A 24,655-nucleotide genomic window follows, 5' to 3' on the forward strand; every position below is an offset into this window, starting at 1 on the left:
CATTGAGAGCTTGCCTCATGTGTGTGAAAACCATTGACTTGAAATTCATTGACAATACTGCCTGTGCTCAGGGAGATGGTTTAGTCAGCAAAGTGCTTGCCATGCAAGCTGAAGACCTGAGTTTGTATTCTCAGCAGAACGAGCAGGGTGAGGTAGTCGCATGGGTAACCCCAGCATGGGATGGGGGGAGGGACAGAATGGGTCACAGTTACAGAGGTCCTCTGGGGCTTGCTGGCCAGCTATCGTAGCCAACCAGTGAGCTACAGCTTCAGTGAGAGAGCTTGCCTTTAGAAATTAAGATGGAGAGAAACTGAAGAAAGCACCTAGTGTTGACTGTGACCGCTGGCCTGCACACGCAGGTGTACGTATGCACATGCACCATACATGTGCATGCACACGGAGGAATCCATAAGCACACACAATATCACACACACACACACACACACACACACACACACACACGAAGTATTTGCATCACCAGCATAGATGATGAGCACTGTAAGACACACACACACAAACACACACTCACACATACACTCGAAGTATGTGCATCACCAGCATAGGTGATGAACACTGTAAGACACAAACACAGACGTACACACTCACACACACACACACACACACACACACACATACACACAAAGTATGTGCATCACCAGCACAGGTGACGAGCACTGTGAGACACAAACACAGACGTACACACACACACACACACACACACACACACACACACCGTATGTGCATCACCAGCACAGGTGACGAGCACTGTAAGAACTGGGACTCGGTCCATCTGTGGCATACCCAGTTCCCCTGGCTCACTGCAGTTTCCTGTAGGCAACGAGCATTCAATAATGATTTCTTAAAATAAAGAATTGGAGCTTCAGAAACATTTGGAAGTTTAAACATTAGAAAATACACAAGATGTCAAACTCTTATTTTATTTAAATTAACATTTGTGTTTAAAATACAGGATACCATCTTAGCTTTCAGCGAGGGCAAGCCACACATGGGCTTTAGAGTTCCCTGGCACCTGTCCTGAAATGAGCCTTCGAAAACATGTGAGCAAGCACTAGCGCTAGAATCGAATGGGTTCACCAGAATTATTAGGTTGGATAAATTTAGAAATAAGCCATCAGAATCTTTAAAGAAACCCCAGCTTATTTTCTTTGTATTGCCAACATAACTGCTAGTAATTTCAGAAATGTGTTTCCTAATTTCGTATTTAAAAGCGTAATCAGCCATCATCACTGCAGGACTAAGGAATTCCAAATCATGCTCCAGAATTCCCACACCCGACTCTGAACGACTTACTGTTATACCCCTAGATTAGCATATCCCTCCACCCACATGAGAGACGTGTCTACCTACAGGAGAGGACAACCACCACCGAAACCCACAACCGGCTGTGGGCCAGAGAGTAGAACGCTCAGCCCCACCCAAATATCTGCACTGCACCCTCCCCTCCTGAGCCTCGGCAAACACCGGAAGAGGGATGCGAGGGACTGTAAGAGACAGAGGTTCAGCATCTCCTGGACTCAGGGTAGCAGCGCTATGAACTCAGCAGTTACGATCAAAGCCCGTGAAAGCCCCAACGACATCAAATCCCAGCATGGAGAGGAGAGGTGGATATGCAGTCTGCCTCTAGCCAAGAACTGTTGGCAATGGATAGTGGCTGGGAGAAGAAGTTTTCTTTAAGGGTGTTGCCACTGATGGATGGAAAAAAGAAAAGAAAAAAAAAAAAGAGGACACAGTTGGGTGGGTAAGAAAGTGGGGTGTGACTCTGGGAGAAGTCGAGGGAGTCGGTGCATATGGTCAAAATTCATTGTACACAATTCTCAAAGAACTAGCAAAAATGAAACAACCCATCTCCTGAAAAAGATACACTTATTATACTTAATTTATTTGCAAATCAAGAGTTTTTTCCTAGTGGATATATTTTATCCATAAAGTCTTTCTGAGTTTTTCAGACCATCACCAAAGCCAGCGAAGTGCAGTCATGGTAAACCAAGTCTACAACAGCAACTTTGTGTCATTTTTTGACTAGTCTTAGATACACACATAGGTTGCTTTGACCTGACTCATCTGACCTGTGACCTGTGTTTACTTCACTTAGCACTGAAGGTAGAGATATTGGTGTTTACACAGGGGCAGGCTAAAATACTTTCCAAGGTAGAAATCACTGAGATATATCATTCACTGGAACTATGGGAAGGCAGCAAGCATGTGAAGGTGATTTTTGCTAACATAAAATTTTAAGGAGTTGAAATTGCATTCTTTGGAAAATGGAAGAATGAAACCCAGTCTATGTGGCTATATATTTCAGCTCCTTTATAAAGAACTAACATGTATACATGTGGTGTCAAAAGCTAAATATAGATATTCTCTGTAATTGTTTTATCATCAAAAGATCACCATTTCAGCAATTCAAATGAAACACAAAGTCTGTGTGTGGTTCTTTGGAAGCATAGGAATACTTCCTATTTAGAATTAGAACGCACCACTTTTATTTTGCTTAGATTAGTGGGAAACACGGCCCAGAAGACCCATGAAATATCTAACTTCCAGTCATAGAGAGAAACACAGTTTCAGCACAGGGCATGGCCCTCTGTAACAGGAGACAGCATGACTTTAAAACAGCTGGTTGTTAGGGATGAGGAGGGTTTTTGTAGATAGCTCTGAGCCAGGGAGGGCCCAGTGGGCAAGGAGGCATGGTTACTTATGCCTTCAAGGCCATGTAAGGCTCCGTCTGCTGCATGTATATTAGAACTCCATTAGAGTCCTTAGAAAACTGTGCCCACTGATGAAACTATAATCTGAAAGTGAGGTAATTTAAAAAGGCAAGGTCACTTTGAAAGTGTCCCTGATGATTCTTATCTGCAGCAAGAATGAGGTGCTACCTGGCTTCTGCACACATAAAAGGCAGGCTGAGCTCCATCTAATTAAAATGTCTGTTTTGAAAATTTAAGAATCAGAAAAAGTTACCTCTGATTATATTTAAATATGGGTATTACTGACATAGTTCTTTCTATGGAATTAATGGTAGGCATTTTATTAAATAATTTACTGACTTCTCACGAAGGTAGACCAACATTGATAACAAACAGCATACTATTTAAGAAATGAGAAAATACTTTAAAGAAAGATGGTTCAATTGAACCATCTTCAGGAACTCTGGAATGCTTCAAAATTTAAAAGTCCTTTAAACTAAAAAAAAAAAAAATGAGTATATAAGCTGAGAATACATTTGATAGCAGGTGTCTTTATTAAAATAAAGAAAAAAACCTGTTCAGATTCAAAATGTAAAATTAAAGTATTTAGAAACTAATATTTTTGGAATCCATATTTTAATAATATACTTTAAAAAATCTATGGAGCAGCTCCACAAATAAGTACCTATAATTCTCCTGAGCCTAGAGTAGATGTTCTTTTTCAAGTCATTTTGAGCTGTCTACGAGGATTCCAGAAGTCCAGGAAGAACTGTGGGAGGTGATGGGGCAGGAAGAAGGGAGGCAGGGCAAAGGGGAAAGATGGCATCTGCGGGCATCAGAGGGTCTGGTTAGTGACCTCCCGTGTGTGCTGGAGAAGATGATGCTGGTAGTGCTAGGTTTTTCACCCTTGGCAAAGGTCTTACTTTTTCATACCCATAACCCTGGAGCCACAGCAGCAGCGGAGGGTCGAGGCTCAGGCTCCAGGTTTGTGTTCGGCATCTGTGTCTTCGCTGCACACTGTGTGAGACTAGCTGAAGGCGCTCCAACAGCTAACCTGCACCAACATCTGTGGGCACAGGGGGGACACTCAGAAACATCCTTTAAAGAATGCATCAGGGCATGGCAATACTTGCACCCTTTTCTGCCAAGAGCTTAAAGAACAAAAGGAGAGCCAGAATGCATGGAGAACACATCTGACAACAGGTATCAGCAGTTATTCTACTAAGGAACCTTCAGAGATACTCAATACAAGATCATCAGGCATAGTAAGCAAGAATATTCTAAGCCACTTAAACTTAGACTATTCTCCAGCATCATGGAGCTTGGGGTGAGACGGGGGGAAGCCTCATGCTGAATATTAACTGAACCATCAGTAATGCCAAGTTTTTTTTTTTTTTTTTTCCTCCAGTGAAGAGTTCAGCTGGGGAAAAGAGCTGTATTTCTGAAGTGCAGCGTTCGGAGAGTCCTATTGCATTTTAATACTAAGACTGATGACTGACATGCTGATTTAAAAGCTTTAGAACACAAAATTGCTTTTGGCCCTAGCACCAAATATTAAGCGGAGTGTTTCTCTCCTTGTTTGATGCCAAGAACAAGATGTAGGAACCAGTTAAACTGCACGGTCCATCCTTTGTCCCTGCAGACTTCAATCTGATCAAGGAAATATTTCTTAGCATCCTCCTCGTTCTTCCCCACTGTGAGGGCATCCCGGATATACTCAATGTCTTCTTTGCTGGTCAGCTGGGGCATCCCTGTCATCAGCATCATGGAGAACAGGATGATCAGAAGGTTTGTGTGGTGGCGCAGAGCTAGGTAAGCCTTGACACAGACATCCTGGAGAAAGGAGAAGAGAACGCTGTTATCAGTGGTCCACGCTGGTGCTCCGGGGTGATGGAGGAACATTAGGCTGTGCTGGAATTTATACGGCACCGCGCATGCAAAGGAATCCTTGTGAACAAGACCGGTCTCTGCCGCAGGTAAAAAAGTGGGGTGAGAGCATAAACTACTTTTGTAATCTTGTAAACACATCATTGTGTTCCGGCCAGTGAGCGCAAGGAAAACCAGCTGACTCTCAGACAAGGCTCGTGCTGTTTGTGAGTCTCCCTTTCAGATTCAAGTTCTTTCCAAGGAAATTGGAGGTAGAAACATACGACCTATGGAAAGAGGTCCGAGACACTTTTGAACACCATCTTGAAACCAATAAACTTTCTCCTAGTGAAATGTTTGCTAGCAGTGAATGAAATCCAAAGAAATGCAGGAAATGTGTTGGATTTAGCCCTCATATTTATTTATTTATTTATTTATTTATTTATTTAAAATTTGTTGTATTTTAGGTAACAGATGAATTTGCCTTTCACCATCTGATTTTCTGAATTGTTGAACGAACTTAGGAATTTTAACACAAATTCCCAATACTGAGCAAAACAGTGTTTTAAAAACTGATGACTAGGCAAGCATGGTGACTTTTGCCTGTCATCCCAGCACTCTAAAGGCTGAGGCAGGAGGATCACTGTGAGATCAAGGCAAGCTTAGGCTACAGCGTAAGTTCCAAATAAGCCTGGCCTAGAGTTGAAATCCTTCCTCAAGAAACCAAGAGACATGAAGGAAAGGAAAAAGGAAGGAAGGAAGAATGGAAGGAAGAAAGGAGGGAAGAAAGGAAGGAGGGAAGGCAGAAAGAATCAAAGGCTGCTGCTTCATAAACGCCTTTGCAGCAGAGACAAGTGATGCCCACCTGTTAAGGAGCAGGCTCATCTGTGGCATTAAGTTGTTTGAAAGCAAAGGAAACTTAGTTTCATAAAATCAGAACTCAACCTAAACATAATGACCTGGAAGAGAGCATGGACAGAAAACTAACAGCAATGATCACAGATATAAATAGTTCACATAAGATACTGAAAAAAAAAAGAACAAACCAATAATAAAACCCTCCTATACAATACTAAATTGAATTTATGCTCACATTGTAAGATTTTTCTGACCACAACTATATTAACAACAATTTCCGATTTTTCTAAAATGTGAAAATTAATACATTAAAAAGTATCAGTATGAGGCACTGAATATCATAAAAAACAATTCTAAATTTTAAAATGCCAGAAAATTAAAAAAAAAAAAAAAAGAAAGTATAAAATCAGAAAAGTGGGGATAAAATTATCAGTATTTATAAATGATGTGTTCTTTTCCCTGGAACTCTGAGGAAAAGAAAGCTCAAATATTATTATATCCAGTTTTTGGTAAATTATGTTTTGTGTGTTTCTGTTGTGTGTCTATTTGTATGGAGGCCAGAGGTCAGTGCCCTCAGAATTCACCCATCTCTGCCTTCTCCGCACTGGGAAGTTATAAGTTTGTGCCACCACGATCATCTTTTATGTGGCTGCTGGGAGCCCTAACTTGGGTCCCCATGCTTGTGTAGAAAGTACCTGCCAACTGAACCTTCTGTCCAGCTGTAAGAAATTTAAAAATAATGTGAATAATAGCAACTACTTGGCAAGTATCATGAAAAAAAAAAAAAAAGCAACAGCCACTGTGAATGTTGATAAGAGGTATGCCATACCTAGAACAAACACATCACAAAATAGGAAAACCCGCTTAAAGAAACTGTAGAATTTTACTGAGTTGCCAAAAGGAAAACTTGAATACATGAGATAGCATAGCATATTGCTCAGAAAAGAAACTCCTCTCAGGATACTTATTATTTCTGGGTTAATCTATAAGCAGTGACACTTCAGTAAAGTTTCTCACTAATTAAATTCAGGTACGGGTTTTAGTTCATCCAGCATGGTCATGGTCTGAGAAGACATTCTGAGAAATTACAGTAGTGAGAACCTGTGCTTGCTACAACAAATATTAAAACATTTTACGGTGCTGGAGAGATGGCTCAGTGGTTAAGAGCACTAGCTGCTCTTGCAGAGGAACTGAGTTCCAGTCCTAGCACTCACATGGTGGTTCACAGCCTTCCCTGGTTCCAATTCTAAGAGGAAATCAGAACAAAACAAACAGGCAAACAAACAACCCCCACAAAAATTTATATGAAGCCATAACATAAAAGATGGGTGAAATAACATCTATTGTTTAAAAACAAAGGCAAGAAATGTTGTGGAATAGAACAAAAAGTGTAGAGACACAATGAAGTGAATAACAGATACAAGATGTAATTAAGGCAAGTCCCAAAAACCAGCGATGAAAAGATCTATTCTTTGATAAATGGGGAACTGATTCATTATTTGGGGAAAAAAAAGTTAAAATTTCACTCCCTGAGACATGCCAAAAGAAATTCCGGATGAATCAAAGATTTATATTTTAAAAAAGGCAGATATTGAACTAATAAGGATTAGGAAGGTAGAAAAAAGTGGAGAAATTATAGAAACATAAACACATTCAGCAATTATTAAGAGAGAATAATAAAGAAAGTATTTATGCAAAGTAGCACATGACTCTCCTATCCCAAAGTGCAAGCTAGGATATGTGAAAATACGCACTATCAGGCCGGAGAGCAGAGGATAAGCCCTGAAGAATGTGAATGTTGTTACTCAGCCAGCGAATGAAACATAAACAGGACAGAAACAGTCACATCCACCATAGATACGTCTTGTTCTCTTAGTTTCTTACAGATAGAACCTGTTCACCCACCGTGGATGACAGGAGGGCACAGGTGTGACTCTACCAGCAGACCACTTCATAACATAGCTGCTGTGTGACAGGACTCAGCAGTGGTGGGTGCACGGCACATTTGCCAGAACTCACAACTGCACACCTAACACAGTGACAAAACCCCTGGCTCAAGCATGCTTCAAAAAACTCAGCTGTTGAAAGAGTCTATACGCTTTCCCCCGATACATCCATGCTAGGCATTGAACTTCTAACATGTCGGGCACTTTTCCTGTTAATTTACCTGTAAGAGAAAGTTCTTGAGAACATTGCTCAGAAGGCAGCAGCCACGGTGTCCTGTGAAAGGAGGGGGTAGGAAGGCCGAAGAAAACTGCCTCAGTCGCGTGTTCTGAGGCCACAAGGATGGTGCCGCGGGAGAACCGATAAGCATGGAAAAGTGTGTTATGAGGCAGGAACAAGAGAACATGTGTAGTCTCTTCCCATCTTGTCAGTTAACCCAAGACGACTCTGTGTGTGCCTGCTAGTCGCCCTGTCCTTATTTCTGGACACAATGGCTGCTACCTGAGGGAGAAAGGATTTGTTCTGGCTTGTGGCTTCAGAGGGTGAAGCTAAGACAGCACAGCAGGCGCTTGAGGTGACTGCCTGGTCACACTGCAGTAGACAGGAATCTGAGCGCTCTCGGGTTGGTATCAGAAACAGGCATAACGTTCAAAGAGCCTGTGACATGTCCTCCAGCTGTACCCTGTGTCCCAAGGTTCTGCAACTTCCCCACATGGGGCCGTCAGCCTGGGACTAAGTGCTCGGACACTTGGCAGGTGGAGAACTTTTCAGTCTCAAGCCATAGCGCTGTATCATTGGCATGTGGCGCTGTAGCCACAGTGGTAAGAGAGGCCAGGCCTGTTCCCACTGGACAGCGGAGGGTGGACTTATTACCCTAAGTAAAATGATGCAAGTGATGCACATTGATGCAAGTGAGGCAGTTTATATTGCCAGACATGTCAGTCCCTTCCTTCCCCACCACGACTCAGAATTTTCTGCTCACCATGGAGGAAGGTGCTAAAGCAGACCCCTAAGCCTGTGTGGGCTGTTCCAGCTGCAGCCCAGATTTTAACTGTCCCCTGGCGGCACACCCAGTACATTAGTGCTCTTGCATTCTAAATGATGCCCTTGATGTCCGGAAATCATTTTCTTTGCTCATCCAGCCCACTGAGGCATCCCACGTTTCTTAGTAATTACAGAAGCTAAGTGCAGACTTCACCTCGGGCCACAGACTCATTAATTTGCCAACTCTTGCGATTTTCACACAGACATAGGGGGATGTCTTTTGATGGGGAACCAGAGTACATTTTAATTTTTAATTATTCTCTATCCTTCTACGCATTAGGGGCTCCAGGCAAACCTCCTGCTATGTGAGCCCACTATGGGTCAGTCTTTTCTAACAGAAAAATTTCAAGGTGGGGAGATTAAGCCCAGACAGATTGTCACACCAATTCCTAGGTGCTCAGCAAATGCTTTCAGGTGATGGTAAGTAGATTCAACAATCTCTGAGCCCAAAGAGATTCCCAAAGGGAAAGGAGCAGTGGTCCCACCTCCATGGAAGGCCACCCTACCCCAATGAGCTGTCATCTTCTGGTGGATGGTGAGGAGAGAACTCAGAACCTTATGTATGCCCTGGCGAGCACTGTCCTCTTGAGCTGCCTCCCTGGCCTGTATCACTGGTTTTTGTTGGTTTTAGCTTGTTTGATTAACTCTGACTTTCACAAGCAGGCTCTTCTCTGAGAAAGCAACGTCTTCCCCAAATTTAACTGCATGTTCCATACTTGGCAGATATCTTATCCAAGTTCCAACTGGCTGCATAGTCGTAGAACTTGAATGTGGATGTTACTGTCCTCTGTTGAAGGTAGAGTGGAATGGTGGCTAACAGCAGGCTCACGCCAAGCTGTGTGAAATCAAATTTCGCCTTTCTCATGGACTCACTGCCTCATTGACACTCAGAGAGGTCACTTGACTTCTCTGGACCTCAGTGTTTTCATCTGCAGGACAAATACACTAGTAACAGCAATACCCATTTCATAACGGCTGTGGTGAGATTTAAGTGCTATGTAACTGGCTGACTTACGAAATACTGTGGAGAGCTGCATCATTGAACACACTTCTCAACGCTAAAGGGCATCTGTTTCTTATGCAGACCATTTTCCAGGAAGACTCTTTAGTCCAGTTAGCAGGTATGGGACTGGGTGATTAGGGTTTTTTTTACAGCATGTATGAAGGGGCTGTCTTCACATTGCCTCCCTGAGGAAGGGTACATAGGATGTGTCACACATGGGGTACCTACAAGTGCTTCTTTTCCTTTGGGGATCATGGTTGGGTACTGCTCCACTCCCTCAAGCCCCGAAAATTTTGTTTCTGTCCTTTTTACTCAGTGACAAGGCTTGTGAGCTTGTCCTGGTCACACTCCTTCAGCCCAGAGGACTGTGGTTTGAGTGGCTACAAGGATGTGGCTGGGACCTCAGGGGAAAACCCAGAACACAGAAGTTACTGGCTTTTGAAAGTGAGTTTTTTTTTCTTCCTGGGCTCAAACATTGTTTTTCTCAACTGCCTGTGACAGGCTACGTGCTATTGAGTGAGGAAGAAAGCGAGTCTGATTCGGGGGACTTAGTTTCAAGTCCTACTACTTAATGTGGAAAACATTCCATTCCCAATGAGGGCATTAGCTGCAGCCCTCTTCTCAGCTGCTAATAAATAGGTTGAGCCTGCACGGTACATCTGTTCTTAATTTTATTGTTGTCTAAATGCCTTAATTGTAGGATCTAAGCCCCCAAAGAAAGAAATGTTTTTATAGGCTACCACCTCCACACATCTTGGAAACAAAGGAATTGGTTACCATTTCAGGACCCAAACCTTGCTTTGATTTATTAACCACCCCGGCTGCTGATTTACTAACCACTCCAGTCACTAACCCAACTTAACAGTTCTAGAGTGTTCAGGGTCTCAGGTTACAACCCAAACCTTCCATTCATTCTCCCCTAGAGATGAACTGTACAGAGTCACTGAAGTAAAGACATGACCTCAGAAGTACGAAGTAGAAACTCTAGGAAGAGATTCTGAAGCTGGGGGGCTGGGAGAGAAAAATTGTCAAATATTCATCACTGAACAACAACAACAAAAATGTTGCCTCTGCCTGCCAAAGGGACACGATGGAGAAAACAATCATCTAGTCAATGGCAGACATTGTATATATCTTACAATAAAAGTCAATGCGTTGGCCAGCCAACAGTCTTAGCATTTATCTTGACAGACTAGAAAAGGTTGTTGATTCATATCTAACAAGGCAGGAAGAAGCATTCTGTGGAAGTCTGAACAGAGAGAGTGTCTGACTGTTGGCTAGTCACTTATTGAGATAGAATTAGTCTCAAAGTAGCTGTTTTCCAGGGAAAGGGATATAGCATCATCTCTCAAATATTTAGATAATAATGCATTAGGGGTACAGAGGTTATAATTAAATTGTTTTATTTTAGTCTGTATTAAAATGGTCTCTCTGTCTTGCGTGTGTGTGTGTGTGTGTGTGTGTGTGTGTGTGTATCCTCCAGCCTTGTACCAACAAGATTTGAGGCAATCTATTTGAATATATAAAAGTAAAAATAATGTAACTTAAAGGTAGATAAGAAAGAAAGGAAGATATTCCCAATAGGCCTCAGAAAGAAAGAAAGAAAGAAAGAAAGAAAGAAAGAAAGAAAGAAAGAAAGAAAGGACCCTGCAGATCCTATATATTTGCAGAGAGTGATCTTCAGCTACATTTGTAGCCAAAGGAACTATCTAATCCATTTCTCCATTCAACTTTGAGAAGTTAAAAACCAAACCAAACCTCACTTATGAGAAGCAGTGCTTTTATAGAAACTGAGACCAATGGAAATTTCCCAAGAAGATCATTGTGGAGAGCACACTTGAGAGACGGAAAATAGACCTCATAGTATAGCTACAGTAGACACAGCAGTCCTTTAAAAGAAGCTGACACCAAGAGGATGACTTTGTTGACATACTGAGCAGTCTTTAAAAGTACCAGGGCTCTAATAGCTTGAGTGTTGCAGACCTTTCCATGCTTGTGGATTAACCCATAAATGAACTTACTAATGTCCCAAAGCCATACCTCCAGTCTTAGATTTGTATGTTTTCCAGATTAAATTTAACAGATAAAGTCTTAAGAATCTGAAAACTCCATGAGAGTCTTCATCTGAGGGAAATACCTCATCAACTTATTCAAAATTTGCCCCTCTTTTGTGTGCATCTACTTATGGGTGACATGGAGAGATGGGAAGTGCTCAGTCTTCATGCTGGGGTGGAGGAGGCTGGGCCTGACCTTGTTAATTGGCCAGAGTGAAAATCCCAAGGGGAACCCCTTTGCCAGCCCTGTACATCTAATGTAATAGGTACACTTGGCATCTCCTACTTGACCTATATTAGGCATTAATTAGGGTAATTCGTGCTTAACTAATTGTGTTCCAAATGACTTCTCTGCTCTGCTCTTTCCCTCCCTACCCAGCCTGGAGCCCTGTTTCAGTGAAAGCACATTTCCTCTCCCGACTGATTGCAAGACACACCCCACAGGGACCTACGTAGCACCCAGTCTGGGCAGCTGTACTTTTTGTTCTTAAATTCTTACTGAGTGTACTTTTCCACTTTATGTGCTTGCTCATGATGCTTTTTCTGCTTGGATGTTCCTTCTCCTCCCTGAATCTATCTGCTAAGATGAAACTGAATTCATCCCTAGAGGCTTCCTTCTAGGAACTGCCCTCTTCTATCTTCCAGGCAGGATTAATTGTTCCCTCTGCAGGCCACTCTCAGTGAATTCTTCACACAGAGTATTTTTTTTTTTTAGCATGGAGTGTGCAAGCTGGACGTCTGAGCCTGCTGTGCCTCTGCTTTGGATCACCTGTGCCCAGCACAGTGCCCAGCACAGTGCAGATAATCTGCCCCCTCCCTCTGTGAGATGGCTGTAAGCTTTCTGTAAAGAAGCCAAGTGAGGTCCTGGGCAAGGTTCACCACTTAGAGACGACAAGGAATTGGAGAATGTTGATATCTGAAGGGGATTAAACTGGGCACACCCCCTAGCCTTTTCAAGAACAGCACTGGAGTCTGTGACCTGGCCTGGTGCCAGCGCCCTGTCTTACACATGGTGAGCACAGCTTGATGACAACAGCGGGATGGAGCAGGAGGCTGGGAAGTACAGTCAGCAGGTGACAGACACACAAGGGCATGAGACCTCCCATATACAGGAAAGGAAGCCCAGGAGGGATAATAAGGAATAACAGTATGACAATGCCACAGAAGGTTGTCAGACTGTAGGGTCTCTTTTATGCTGTGGCTGGGCTTAGGGAGAACAGTTGTGTCTCAGTGAAGCAAAGCAAGGAGAAGTCAGAATTGCACTCCTAGAGGGATGTTGAGGCAGATGCTTCTGGTGGGAATGCTGAGGCAGAAGCAGTTAGAACAACCCAGGAGCCAGGGGTTTAGCCTGACTCTAGCAGACATGGACTTCAGTTGAGAACCTTTGGGTTCTTAGCAACTTTTTGTGTCAGGGCTCTGTCCTTGGACATGTGCTTGAACCTGCAGGGTGAAGGCCTGGTGCACCCTGATACAGGGACAAGATGGTCATGGCTATGGGAAACAGGGCAGACACTGGCAAGAAAACTTTAATCAGTGTAGGTCAAGGTAACCAGTTCTGGGCTTCCAAGGAAATGCTTCTTAACAGTGGCATCTAGGGGCAAGCGCCTTTAGGGACACCCCTCAAACTGTCTTCTCTGCACAAATGAGTGCCATGTGGCTCTCTAGTTGATCAGCGATAGCTGACACATTTGCTCAGTGCCCCGCAGCATGCAAAGACCATGTTCCTTTACAAAGAGCTGGTCTTGGGAGATCAAGCCGCTCACATTCCATGACATGAACTTGTATTGAACATATCTGATAGGAATGTGTCCCATATCCTGCTCTCTGTGTAAAGATGGCTGCTTTGCTTTGAACGCGAGCATGTGCACACGCGCACACACACACTTCAATAAAAAATTCTCCACAGAAACATTGTAGGTAACACATGATTTCCCCCTATCTAAATTACTAATAAAAACTAGATTGTCTCATAAGGTTTGGTTGTGGTTCCTTGCATGGGTATGCTAGCTGCCGAGTAAAGCTTTCTAGGTAGTTTGATTTGATGGTGGTTGTCAGTGTGTGCCTGAGTTAACAGCTTATGCATTCACAGAGTACAGTGCATGGAGGGAATAGGGCTCCCTGGAGGTAATTCAGACCAATCAGCTATGCCCTTGGAAGGAACTGCCCTTTCCCCTCTCGCCCTTTCACTCAGCAAACATCTTTCAAGTGTTTCCTGTATCATAGGCCCACACGACAGACACAGGACCCACACAGCCCTGCTGACATCTGTAAAGGGAAAGGCAAACAGGACAAATAACTGCAAATGTGATAGATGCAATGCAGGAGACCGGGTGGGCAGAGCCTCCAAGCACCAACAGGAAGGACTGAGCCAGAGGTCTCTACTCTGTGGTATGATATGCTGAGACCAAGAGGGCAGGGCAGGTCTTCTCAGCGGCAGGGCTGAGCAGTGGGGCAGCACGGGGTAACGGGAGACATGGGTGGAAACTGCAAAGCAATGGGACATGGGGGCTGCTGTGGACGAGGCTTCAGGGACAGATGTGCACAATACGGGCCTTGCAGACCACTCAGGCACTAATCAAAGTGATTAACATGCTTAGCATGGAAGGGGGGAAGCCATCCTCAGCTTGAAGTTTGCAGTAAGGAAGCACCTCCCCCTCCCAACACACACAAGTGCACACACACGCACAGGATCTTGGTATACAGTCCAGATAGTTTAGGCTAACCTCAAACCCATTATTCTTCTGTCCCGACCACCCAGGTCTACTTCTTACAGTAAATTCTAAAGCAAATTCTGACTTGCCGGCAACTTTTGAAAAGATAAATATGAATGATGGGAAAACCTTGAAATGCTGGCAACATTGTCTCTGGAAGGTGGGATAATGAGGTTTACATATCTGCTACTTAAAAGAAAATTGCTTTTGGGTTGGCATGGTGTCGCATGACTTTAGTCCAGCGCTGGGAAACAGAGGCAGGCACACCTCTGGGGTAGGGGGACAGCCTGGCCTACGTAGTGAGACGTCGTCTCAAAAAGCAAAACAAATTAGCCAAAAGATTTTTTTTGTTTGTTTTAATAAAAAATATTACTGCTTAAAAAAAAGCTTTCTAATGACACAATTCTTATTAAATAAGTAGGAATCCAAAATTCATTTGGCCTTGATTTAAATAAATTTTTGTGTTATGTATGTTTATAGCTATTCACTGAAATTTAAAATATAGTGCTATTAAGGCAGGATAGAAAGAGAGAGAAAATTACAGGGACTTGGGGACAAAAAAGAACTTCTCATCCCAGAGTGTGAAGCCTCTTCCTAGATGGCAGCAAGAACTGCAACACAATTAACATTTGCTCTGAAGGTTACTGGCTTACAGGCAGCATTCCTTTCTTATGTAGGGACTTTTATTTTATTTATTTTTTAAGCAATGAACCAGGTTGGATATGAACCAGCATATGATGTTGAATTTAGCCCCACTGCTATCCCAACATTTTCTGGGAATCGTAAACAATACTGTTGACTGCCTTTACAGTGAAGATGCCCTAGCTTCCTGCGTTCCATGATCTAGACTTTCACTTTATCCATTGCCACACACAACTCAGGAACACAACAGCTTCAAGAATTGCAGCTCCTGTATACATTTATGAAGCCAGTAAAGGCCAGCTCTTAGCCTCACACTTATGCTCAAGGACACATCTTACTGTCTCCACAGCGTAGCTGGTCTTTGCTACTTTGTGGATTCGTCTTTTTCCTACCCTTTATCCCCCCTAACACTAGATATGAGAGAAACAAGGACAGAAGAGAGAGGAACTGGGAAATTCCCTCAATCTAATTTCTTTCCTTTTGTTTCCTCTTCAACCAAGGCTACTAGCAAACTGCACCCAAGCTCCCCAAACGACCAACAACCACCGACCTCCTGCGGGGCTCTAGCATTCACATACCCTCCAAAAAGCTCCTAGAATTTCAAACGTCACACAACCGCAGAAATTACCTGCAGCTGGCAGAACCAAGCTTCTGCTAGAGCACGAGGCAAATCATAGTGAGCTGCTGCAGACAGTGCAAGGCAGCCCCACACCCCTACGCCTGGGAATAAAATAAAAGCGTGGTTTTTATAATATCTCTCTGTTCTCAAAGAAACCCAAATTCTAAATTGTCACTACACTACATGCCTTTCTTTTTCTTAACGTCCACGCTTAAAAAAATACACATCAAAATATCGTTAATAGACTTCAACTCTGTTTCATCCTTTCTTGTCCTCAAAACATTTTTCTGCAGTGAAGCCAAAGACCTGTTTTTGTCTGAGTTGCAGCCCCTAAAGATGAAAGGAGTGCTGGAGAGAAGGATGAGCAGGTGAAGGTGCCATCCCTGGCAGTGAGGCAAACTGAAGATGGAAAGGGAGCATTGACTCCCGGAAGTTGTCCTCTGACCCACACTGAGGCATGTGCACTGTTTACTTCGTTTTAAAATAATATCTTCTAAGTCAAAGAGAGGTGGAAATTGTCATCGCTAAAATACACTTAAGCCCTGCCTGTGGGAAGCCCAGACACGCCATAGATTGAAATGGCTTCAGTTTTGTGTCTCTGCCTGATCACAGCTTGTTCCTAGTGTTTCTCAGACTCTAGAAGGAACTGATGAGTATGACCCCAGGCCAGGCCAGCTCCCTTGGACAGGTGAGAGTTCCCCATTGCGATCCCCAGGCCCATGGCCTCCCATGTTTGGATTGTATGTGGAGAAGGCTCACCTCACTCTCAACAAAATGCGAGCCAGCTTTTCTCTGCCCTGCCTAACAGGTTGCTCACACACGTGTTGATTAACACCATGAGGTCAAAAACTAGCAAAGGGGACTTTTAGTACAAAATGCAAATGTGTGCACTTCTGAGTTTGCCTAAACGTGATGACTGTATTACACCAGACTCTGAGACGTTGCTGAGAAACCATGTGCTTGTGGCTCCTGGGACAGAATAACCTTGCCCAAGTCCAGAGTTGAATGATGAAGCTTGGCCGTCCTTCTTCGTCAAGCTTTGGGAGTTCTGCATGTGGGTAATTTACTCCTTCAGTGGTACAGCTTTAATGTGGATGGGCAGGGGATGGGTTAGTGTGGGAACCATAACAGGCTACTATATATATGTATATATACACACATACATACATACATATATATATACATATACAAACCTCATTTAATACATACCTCATTCATATATATGAAACCTCATTTTAAAATGGAAAAATGGTTTCTTAAACATTTCTAAAGTTGGAAAACTTGCCTGATGTCTAAACCAGTGTTAACGGAGTCTCTGCTGTGGTCTAAGATGGGCCGATTATTCTGCATATTTCATTGCAACAATGCTGAGCAGCTGGCTCTTACATGTGCTCCATCCACAGTGTTCTCTACAGGTCTAGAGCTGTGGTTTTCAGCCTTCCTGGTAAATCCCAACAATAAAATGACTTTCATTGCTACTTCATAAGTATAATTTTGCTACTGTTATGAATCATACTGTAAATATATGATATGCAGAATATCTGATATGCAAACCCTGGGAAAGGGTTGTTTGACCCCAAAGGGATTGCAACCCATAGGTTGAGAACCACTTGTCATGGGGCAAATGGTCTTGGTCTAGAACCTTCAGAACTGTGAGCTAAATAAAAGCATCCTTTTTATAATACTACCTAAATAAATAGTGTCTAGAAAACCATAAGTAGGTCATATTCCTTCTTTACAGATGAAGGAAGTAATGTTCTGAATGGATGAGTGACTGTTATTGGGGACACTGCTGTTAAGCATACCCAAATCTGTCTGCTGCAAAGGCCACCCTTTTTTCCCCCTGTGCTATGGTCAGTATGTAGGCAATACTCAAGTGTGTGTAAAATGCTGTCCAGTCTTCCAAAACACAGATGTGTAAAGTACAACACAATTAGCAGAGCTGTGCTTTGGGTGGTGCACACTCCACAGATACCACGTGTCTGAAGGGGTTTTAATGGCTTTGATCACAAAGGACGGAGAGATGTTCTTGGACCAAAGAGCACAGACTGTGAGAAATTCCCACACAGGTGTTGCTCTGAGTCGCTGTTGCTGAGTTGAGCAGGAATCCTCTCCTGGTCTCATTATACAGATCTTTTCAAATTCATAAATGATTTTGAGCTGAAAAACCATGGCAGGAACAACAAAGCTTTAAAGTCAACGAAGAGAGCTGCTGGGGTTTGGTGGAGTGGCATGAACTCTGTGTGGGTCCATAAGGACATCACCAGACAGACAGACAGACTCCTAGAAAAGAGATCCCCATGGCTAAGGCAAGATTCTATGCCCTTGTCTGATGCCCAGAGCCATTGTTTGCTGTTGTCATGTCCTCTCTGAAACTAGTTAAATCAACTCCACTTTCAAGAGAGTAGAGCTGAGTGCTTTCTCTTCTTTAAGTAACAAAATTCTTCCCCTCTGTCCCCGCCCCCAGAAATGTGTCCAGTTTCTGGAAATTGTCTGAAACCCAACTGAGTGCATGCAGAAAAGCATATATCCAAACTCCTAAGACCATGTGACCTGGGAGGGCAAGTCTCCTCATTACCAACTAGACAACCAGCCAGTAGGTAAAAAACACAAGGTACAAAATAGCATGTTGGAGCAGCTATTCACTGCAGTTTCAGGCTCACGTCATCTCCCAAGAGCCATGCCCAACTCAAAGGAAACCCTAGCCAAAGCCTTGTCTCTGAGATGTGACATGCAAACCAAACCGAGGGAAGGCATGCCGAGGGAAGGTGGCTATGTCTAGACAAGCTAAGGCAAAGGGACTTCCTAAGTAATCACTGTTGGTTTCTGTTTTGTGTTTGTGTTATTATGAAAGAGGTATACTTAGAACTTTTCTGAACTGTATTCATTCTCAACTATTAAGTTTGCAAGTATAAGATGCCTTCACTGTGTGTTTGAATCTAAACACTCTCAGGTGGATCCCTGGGGGTCTTGTTTGCTGGTGAGGGAAACCAGAGCTCACTGTAGAGCTTGTGGTCAGGCTGCTGATACTGCCAACAAGAAAAGGAGGACCCTTCATAGAAAACCAGTATGTGCAACGAGATTTTCCTGTTGGTGATGGGATAAATGCTCACACAGCAGCAAAAACCGAGTGGAGCCCACAATTGTTTGCAAGTCCTGAAATAGACTTGAAGTTTGAGTCTTCTGGTCGAAGTCCTGAGTAGATCAGTCTCCATGGCTGTCCCTCCTTGAGGCTGTCCTCAGCAACAGCATCACCTCTGGGGTCTGTGTTCCCCAGGGACATCCCTTGTGGGACATTTTTACTTTCTGTTTGATTTTAGTAAGCAGCTCACAGAAAGCATCGCTTTGCTTGTGCTTGGCAGAACGAACGGAAGTGAATAGGAAGACAAGGAGAAGGAGAGGAGGAGAAGGAGGAGAGAAGGAGGAGGAGGAGGGTTGCCATGTCACAACGGGAGGAAGAGGTGACTTACGCAGTGTGATTGGTTGATATTGACAGTAGGTGAGGAAGATGGAAGTGACATACCTGAAATTTCTGGAAGTGTGGGCTTGACTTTTTTCCAGACGTTCCCATCACAAACAAGAAGTCCGGGGTTAGGACAAATGGCACTCTCTCTTTATTAATGCCCAGGAAGCTCTTGTAATTCCCAAGAATGTGTCCAAAGTCTATATGAAATAGATTTCCTTAAGAGAAGAAAGTGCCTGATATTATTACATGGCATAAGGTCTTATAAGCATTTTTTTAAAAATATTTTCAGTTGCCTAAAAATAAACTGTTTTGAGTGAAAACATTTTTTATACCCTTTCATTAGTCTTTGATATTTTCAGTCTTAACAGGTATGTGAAAGTAGTAGCCATAAAGCATTCTTTGAACCAACTGTGTTTTTGATAGGTTTGGTCTTTAGATAATACCAAAATGTCATTAAAAAAACAAACAAACAAAAATGAAACTTGTCTCCAAAGTATTCTTAGACAGGTAAATACTCTCTAATATATGACCATCATGCCTAAGAGACTCTATGATGTCATGTAAGCAAAAGACCGGTGTTGTATTTTGTCTGGCAGGAGGGGTATGGCGGCCATTTCAGGCCACTTTCCGAGCAGCATAAACCAGTAAGGCTGAGAGGGTCAGGGACTTGGGTGTTTCCGCCTGGAGGGCAGCCCATGTGTTTTATTATTTGCCCTAGTTGCTCTCTGCAACATTTGACACCGTCGTTCCCTCCTGTCCTTACCACCTTCCGGGAAACAGTCCCAATTCTCTCCTTTTACTTCCCTCTGTAACTCTTTCTCTCTCTTTTAGTCTCATTTCCTGCCCCTCCTTCCCTCACCCATCAATCCTCAAGAAGAATGGTTTGCTTAAAGTGACCAGTGTCCAGCTTAGACTCTTAGGCGATGCCAGGAGCGGGTGCTGGGGAGGCAAGGCTTAATGAGCACAACTGCTTCCGGTCGACGGTGGTGATGGCTGCAGGATAATGAGAATGTATTTAATGTCAGCAACTGCACACTCACCTGTCTCTGAGATCATAATGTTGTCGTTGTGCCTGTCACCTATCCCAAGAACGAACGTGGCCACACAGTAGCCTGCACAGGAGTAGACAAACCTCTCCACTGCCGCCTGAAACTGATAAGAACTCATATAAGTGTTAATTGCCTCCCAGCTAGAGGGAGCAGTCCGAGTCAATTACAGATGCCTTCCAGAAAGAGAGTGTCCCAGGAACCTTAAGAAGGTTGAGTCCGATCTCATTAGTTATATATGAGGGAAGTGCCAACTGTCACATTGTTCTGCTTGTATTTTCAGTGCAGAGTCATCCAAACACCATAGCATGGGGAAGATCCAAGAAGGAAAGGGCCAACAGTAATTTATCCATTGCATCACTTGCCCGAAACTGTGCAGAACTCAGAGCAATTTCTGCAATTACGCTTTGCTTGTGACCACTTAAGCATATGGATGGTTTCACGAGGCTTTGTGTACAACAGATTACTAAAGGCTAGGAATTATATTCCCTCCACCAAAGGCAAATGTTCAGTGCTTTTCCTGTGTGGTGGAACTTTAAACAACACCCAGACAGTCCAACAAAATAGTTTGTGAAGGATCAATGTGTGCACTTTAGCAAGATGGACATTTTCAACATACACAAATTACCACTTAGATCCACAGTAATAAACTGTAAATTATTTTGTCTGGTATGAAAGAATATACGTATGGTAACTAAGTCTTTGGGTTGAACAACAACAGCAACAACAAAAATAGCCATAAGAAGTGCTAACAGATTATTTTGGAGAACCAAATTCTATGCAAAGCTTGACTGGTCATCAGAACTGAAGCAAACATTTTCCAGGTCTCGAAGTAGTCATTCTGTCTCAGAGATAAGCAGTGTCACCAGGGGAAACCCCTCAAAACCCCCAATGTCTCAGGAGCAAAAGTATGCTGGGAAATAGAGACAACCATTAGAAGAGCCTGCCCAGACCGGAAATCGTCTGACAGAAGACAAGCTTGTGGAGGAGTGGGCCTGGGGCGGGGAGGGAGAGGAAGAACTCACTTTTTCTTCAATAGGGCATTTTTCCTTGAGCCAGTGATTCAGGACTTCATCCTTGAACGCCCCGGTGTTACCCACTGTGCTTTGCTGAATCTGAGCGATTGTTGTGGCGTCCTTCACAATCTCGATCATTCCTGTGTGAAAAGACACAGGACTCAATGGAGGCTGATGCTGCAAAGTCTTGTCCGAGTGAGAAGTAAAAGTTTCTTTTTAATTCATTTATTTTATTTGATGCTTTCTTAATCCCAAGGTCTGTTTTCCATGTCTGAAAGGTTCTGTTGTTTGTTTGTTTGTTTGTTTGTTTTTTGGAAAAGGTAATAACAGCCATGCTCCAGAAGCTGTAAGGAATATCTTTTCATTATCCCTGACTAAATCGAGGAAAGGTCCACTTTGGGGGAGTAACATATAAAGACACTTAATGTGCCAAGCTTAGCCTTCCTTGCTTGGAGATTGGTACCTTCCTCTTTACAGGTAACAAGGCCAAATGTTTTGTACAGTTTTCACATCAGAGCCTTGAGTAAAAATAAGTGTGATTAAAAACTAAAATGTTAAATGTCTATAAAAGTACCTGAGTGGAGTGTGGAATAGCTTCAGTAATGTGAATTCTGGAATTTAAAAAGAAGTGACAGTTCTTTCTGTCTAATTTTAAATGTTATTTGCGAGAGAAAAGCTTAATGTGCAAAGGCATGAGTTGCAGTTTAGAACTGGAGAAAGAGCATGGGAGGGAGCAAGTTCTTCGGAAGATTATTCCCATGTAGGGGCACAGGCCTGAGTCAGGTCTCCACGTATCCTTCACATGTCATTATTGAACTGAGAGTCACTTTCATCAGCCTGGGAACATTGCCACCTCTTTGATTATAACTTTCCGGTTATGGACTGCTTTCCCTGGGAGTGGTGGTGGTGGTATTCTTTTAAAACTAGCAGAGTGGTGTGCTCATCTGTGGATGTAGCCACATACCTATTTTGTCACCAGTTGAGATGCACCCATATGGCAGGAGGCACAGGTCCAGAGATTCTGTCTCCCAAATGGACTCCATGATGCGTAGGATCTGGGAACCAAAGCACAGACGTTTCTACTATACATAGACATTGGCCAATGCATTTTTCTTCTCTCTTAAAAAGCCAGTAATCTTATCTGGTTACACACAATATATGAGTAAATGCAAAATACATAATAGCTCAACGTTCATTGATCAGTCTGATACTCAAACTTCTCCTGTCATTGCAAATCTGTTGATTTCAGCCCCTGGGATATATGTTGAAGAAAAGTAGAAAGAGTTTTCACTTGGGGGAGGCTTTTGTCATGTTTCATAATCTATCTTATCAAAACATTCCACTTTGTTATGTGTGCTTCCCCACAATGGCTGTAATATCCTTATACGTGTTCACTACTGCAATATCCACAAGACCCATGCTACTGCCAAAGCAGTGAAAGCAGTGATGGTGGCGCTGATGCCAAGCATTATCTGGACGCTGTGTGAGTCTTGTATTAACCTTTTATTGGGAATATAATTACTGTTTCCATTCAGTGGGTAAAGGAACAAAGGCTTAGAGAGTTTCAGTAAACAGTGAGCTTCAACGATAAAACAAACAGAAACTCTAAGTACAAACTGTCCCTCAGAATTAAAGGAACAGCAGAGCGATTGTTTTGTGCCTCTGAAATGCTCAACACTGAACAATTCAAAAGATTCTGCAGAGTTATTTGGAACTAAATTGATCTTTAAAAATATTAAGAGATTTCTTTCTTTTAAAAACATCTTTTGGACAAAACCCAAAAGAATAACAACAACAATAAAACAACCCATCCTGGAAAAGAAAGTTGAGTACTGTATAAGCCAAAACAGAATCTTAAGACAAATTGAAAATATAATGTTTTTAAATAGGCTGCCTTTAACCTAGTAGGCTTTGCCTATTTTAAATAAAGTATGTTAGGTTTTACAAACTTTTATGTCTTCCCTTATGAGGCACCAGAAGCTGGAGAACATAGCTTTATAGATTTGTGAGGCTAAGACCATCTGAAAACTGTGGGTGTTGGTACCTTCACCATTCATCTCCTCATCATTCGTCTGTGTGGTCACCTACCTGCTGCTCATCCTTTTGCTCCATTGCAGCATGTCATTACTTGAGCTTATATATGAATAAACTGGGTACTGTAGGCAAATAATCCTACAAGCTATGCTACCATGCATGGAATGGAAGCCAGGGAAGGCAAGTGTACCTGGCTTAGGGAATGTTGAACACCCATCCTGAAAGGACAGACAGAACTATGGTGCTCTTTAGAAAGCATGTCTAATGAGCTGTAGCAGCTACAGCCACCAAGTAAAACTCGCCTATTGAGTACCCTTTGCTTGTTGTTTATCATGAAACAAACAAACAAACTGAACCAAACCAAAAACAACCAGAAAGGAAGGCATGCTTTAGACCAACACAGAATTCTTTCTTCAGACAATTGCAAAGAACCTCACTTTCTTCACCTCAGCCTACCTGTAAGATCAGCATGTCTTGGCGCAGATCGTCGCCGTGTTTAAAGATGATCCCAATGGTCTCATTAGATAGGACTGTGGGGTCGGCACACTTGAACTCAAGCCACAGCGGCTTCTTCTTGGAGGCCATCACTTTACACTTTTCGATCTGCAAGGAGGTGGCCACACTGTCACATACAATGGATACACCCTGAGGGGGTATCGGCGCTCTTGTAGAGCATCGATATACACAGGGTCAAGGAGCTGGTTGGAAATGATTTTCAATGTTTGTATACAGAAGGTGTTCTCGCCTAAACTGCAAATGCTATGTATGTGTGAAAAATTACACAAGCTTTCAAACAATGGCTCTTAGACTGTGCTCCAAGGAACTCCCAGGGATGGTGGAGGGCCCATGGGTGCAGAGGTTTTCTCTTGCCCGCCCTTCTCCCATGGGATGCTGGTATCCCCACTAAAGTGTTTAGCTAGAATCTGTTTCTATACATTACCTTCTTAAGATTTAATTTGGAAGAGGAGTTACAGTGCTACCACAGTGCCTGAAATGTTCTTACTCTAGAATCAGATGCAGGCCATATCTAACTCAGGGAAATTTAACAGGAGTGCAGGACTTTCAGGTCCCTCCCCCCACATCTAAACAAAGCCTGGTGACAACGGTCTTAAAACAAACCCAAAACCTTTTATGGCTTTTAAACAAAAGTGAATGCACTATGAATCAAAAATGTGACGTAGAGATGGAGAGATGGCTCAGCAGTTAAGATCACTACTCTCACTGACAATCTGGCATCAGTTCCCATCACTCACATCGGGTCTGCAATGCCAATTCCAAGGAAATCTACCACCCTTTTTGGTCTTCTCAGGCATTGCATGTACATGGCAGGCAGGCAAAACATTCATTATTATAACATAAAAATAAATAAAAAAATATGATGCCATTTTTTTAAAGAAAAGCCAACAGCTTGAAGGCCCTTCTGTAAGCAACTGGACCAGAAAAACACATGGACGGCTTCTGTCAGACATTAGGTGACAGACGTGGAAACTGTAACCCCTGAGCACAGAAGACAGTGAAGGCAATTCTGCCTGTCGCTGTCTCAGCTTACTGTTGGAGGCTGTTTCCTGGTTAAAGCATGGAGAAAAGGCCTCTGTGCAGAGCTTATGGCCTAGCAGTCTATAGTATAGTAACTGAAGCCTCCAA

The 24,655-nt window shown here is 43.0% G+C and overlaps 1 protein-coding gene across 3 annotated transcripts in view; it reads right to left on the minus strand.

Moving 5' to 3' along the window:
- Positions 1 to 924: 924 nt before the first annotated feature.
- The window catches only part of Pik3cg (phosphatidylinositol-4,5-bisphosphate 3-kinase catalytic subunit gamma), a 34,506-nt gene continuing 10,775 nt past the window's right edge, over positions 925 to 24,655 (minus strand). For 2 of the 3 annotated variants that reach the window (XM_021662664.2, XM_021662665.2), the window contains exons 6-11: positions 23,468 to 23,614; positions 21,942 to 22,032; positions 20,987 to 21,117; positions 19,956 to 20,067; positions 18,973 to 19,130; positions 925 to 4,541 (exon numbers count right to left, since the gene is read on the minus strand). In XM_021662664.2, the coding sequence (XP_021518339.1) occupies positions 4,263 to 4,541; positions 18,973 to 19,130; positions 19,956 to 20,067; positions 20,987 to 21,117; positions 21,942 to 22,032; positions 23,468 to 23,614 (918 nt within the window). In that variant the 3' untranslated portion in view covers positions 925 to 4,262. Of the gene's footprint in view, positions 4,542 to 17,630; positions 17,733 to 18,972; positions 19,131 to 19,955; positions 20,068 to 20,986; positions 21,118 to 21,941; positions 22,033 to 23,467; positions 23,615 to 24,655 lie in introns of those variants that run through there. The other variant, XM_060366838.1, reaches the window with a different exon arrangement.

The sequence above is a fragment of the Meriones unguiculatus genome, chromosome 1, assembly GCF_030254825.1.
Source record: "Meriones unguiculatus strain TT.TT164.6M chromosome 1, Bangor_MerUng_6.1, whole genome shotgun sequence".
In the NCBI taxonomy this organism is placed as follows: Eukaryota; Metazoa; Chordata; class Mammalia; order Rodentia; family Muridae; genus Meriones; species Meriones unguiculatus.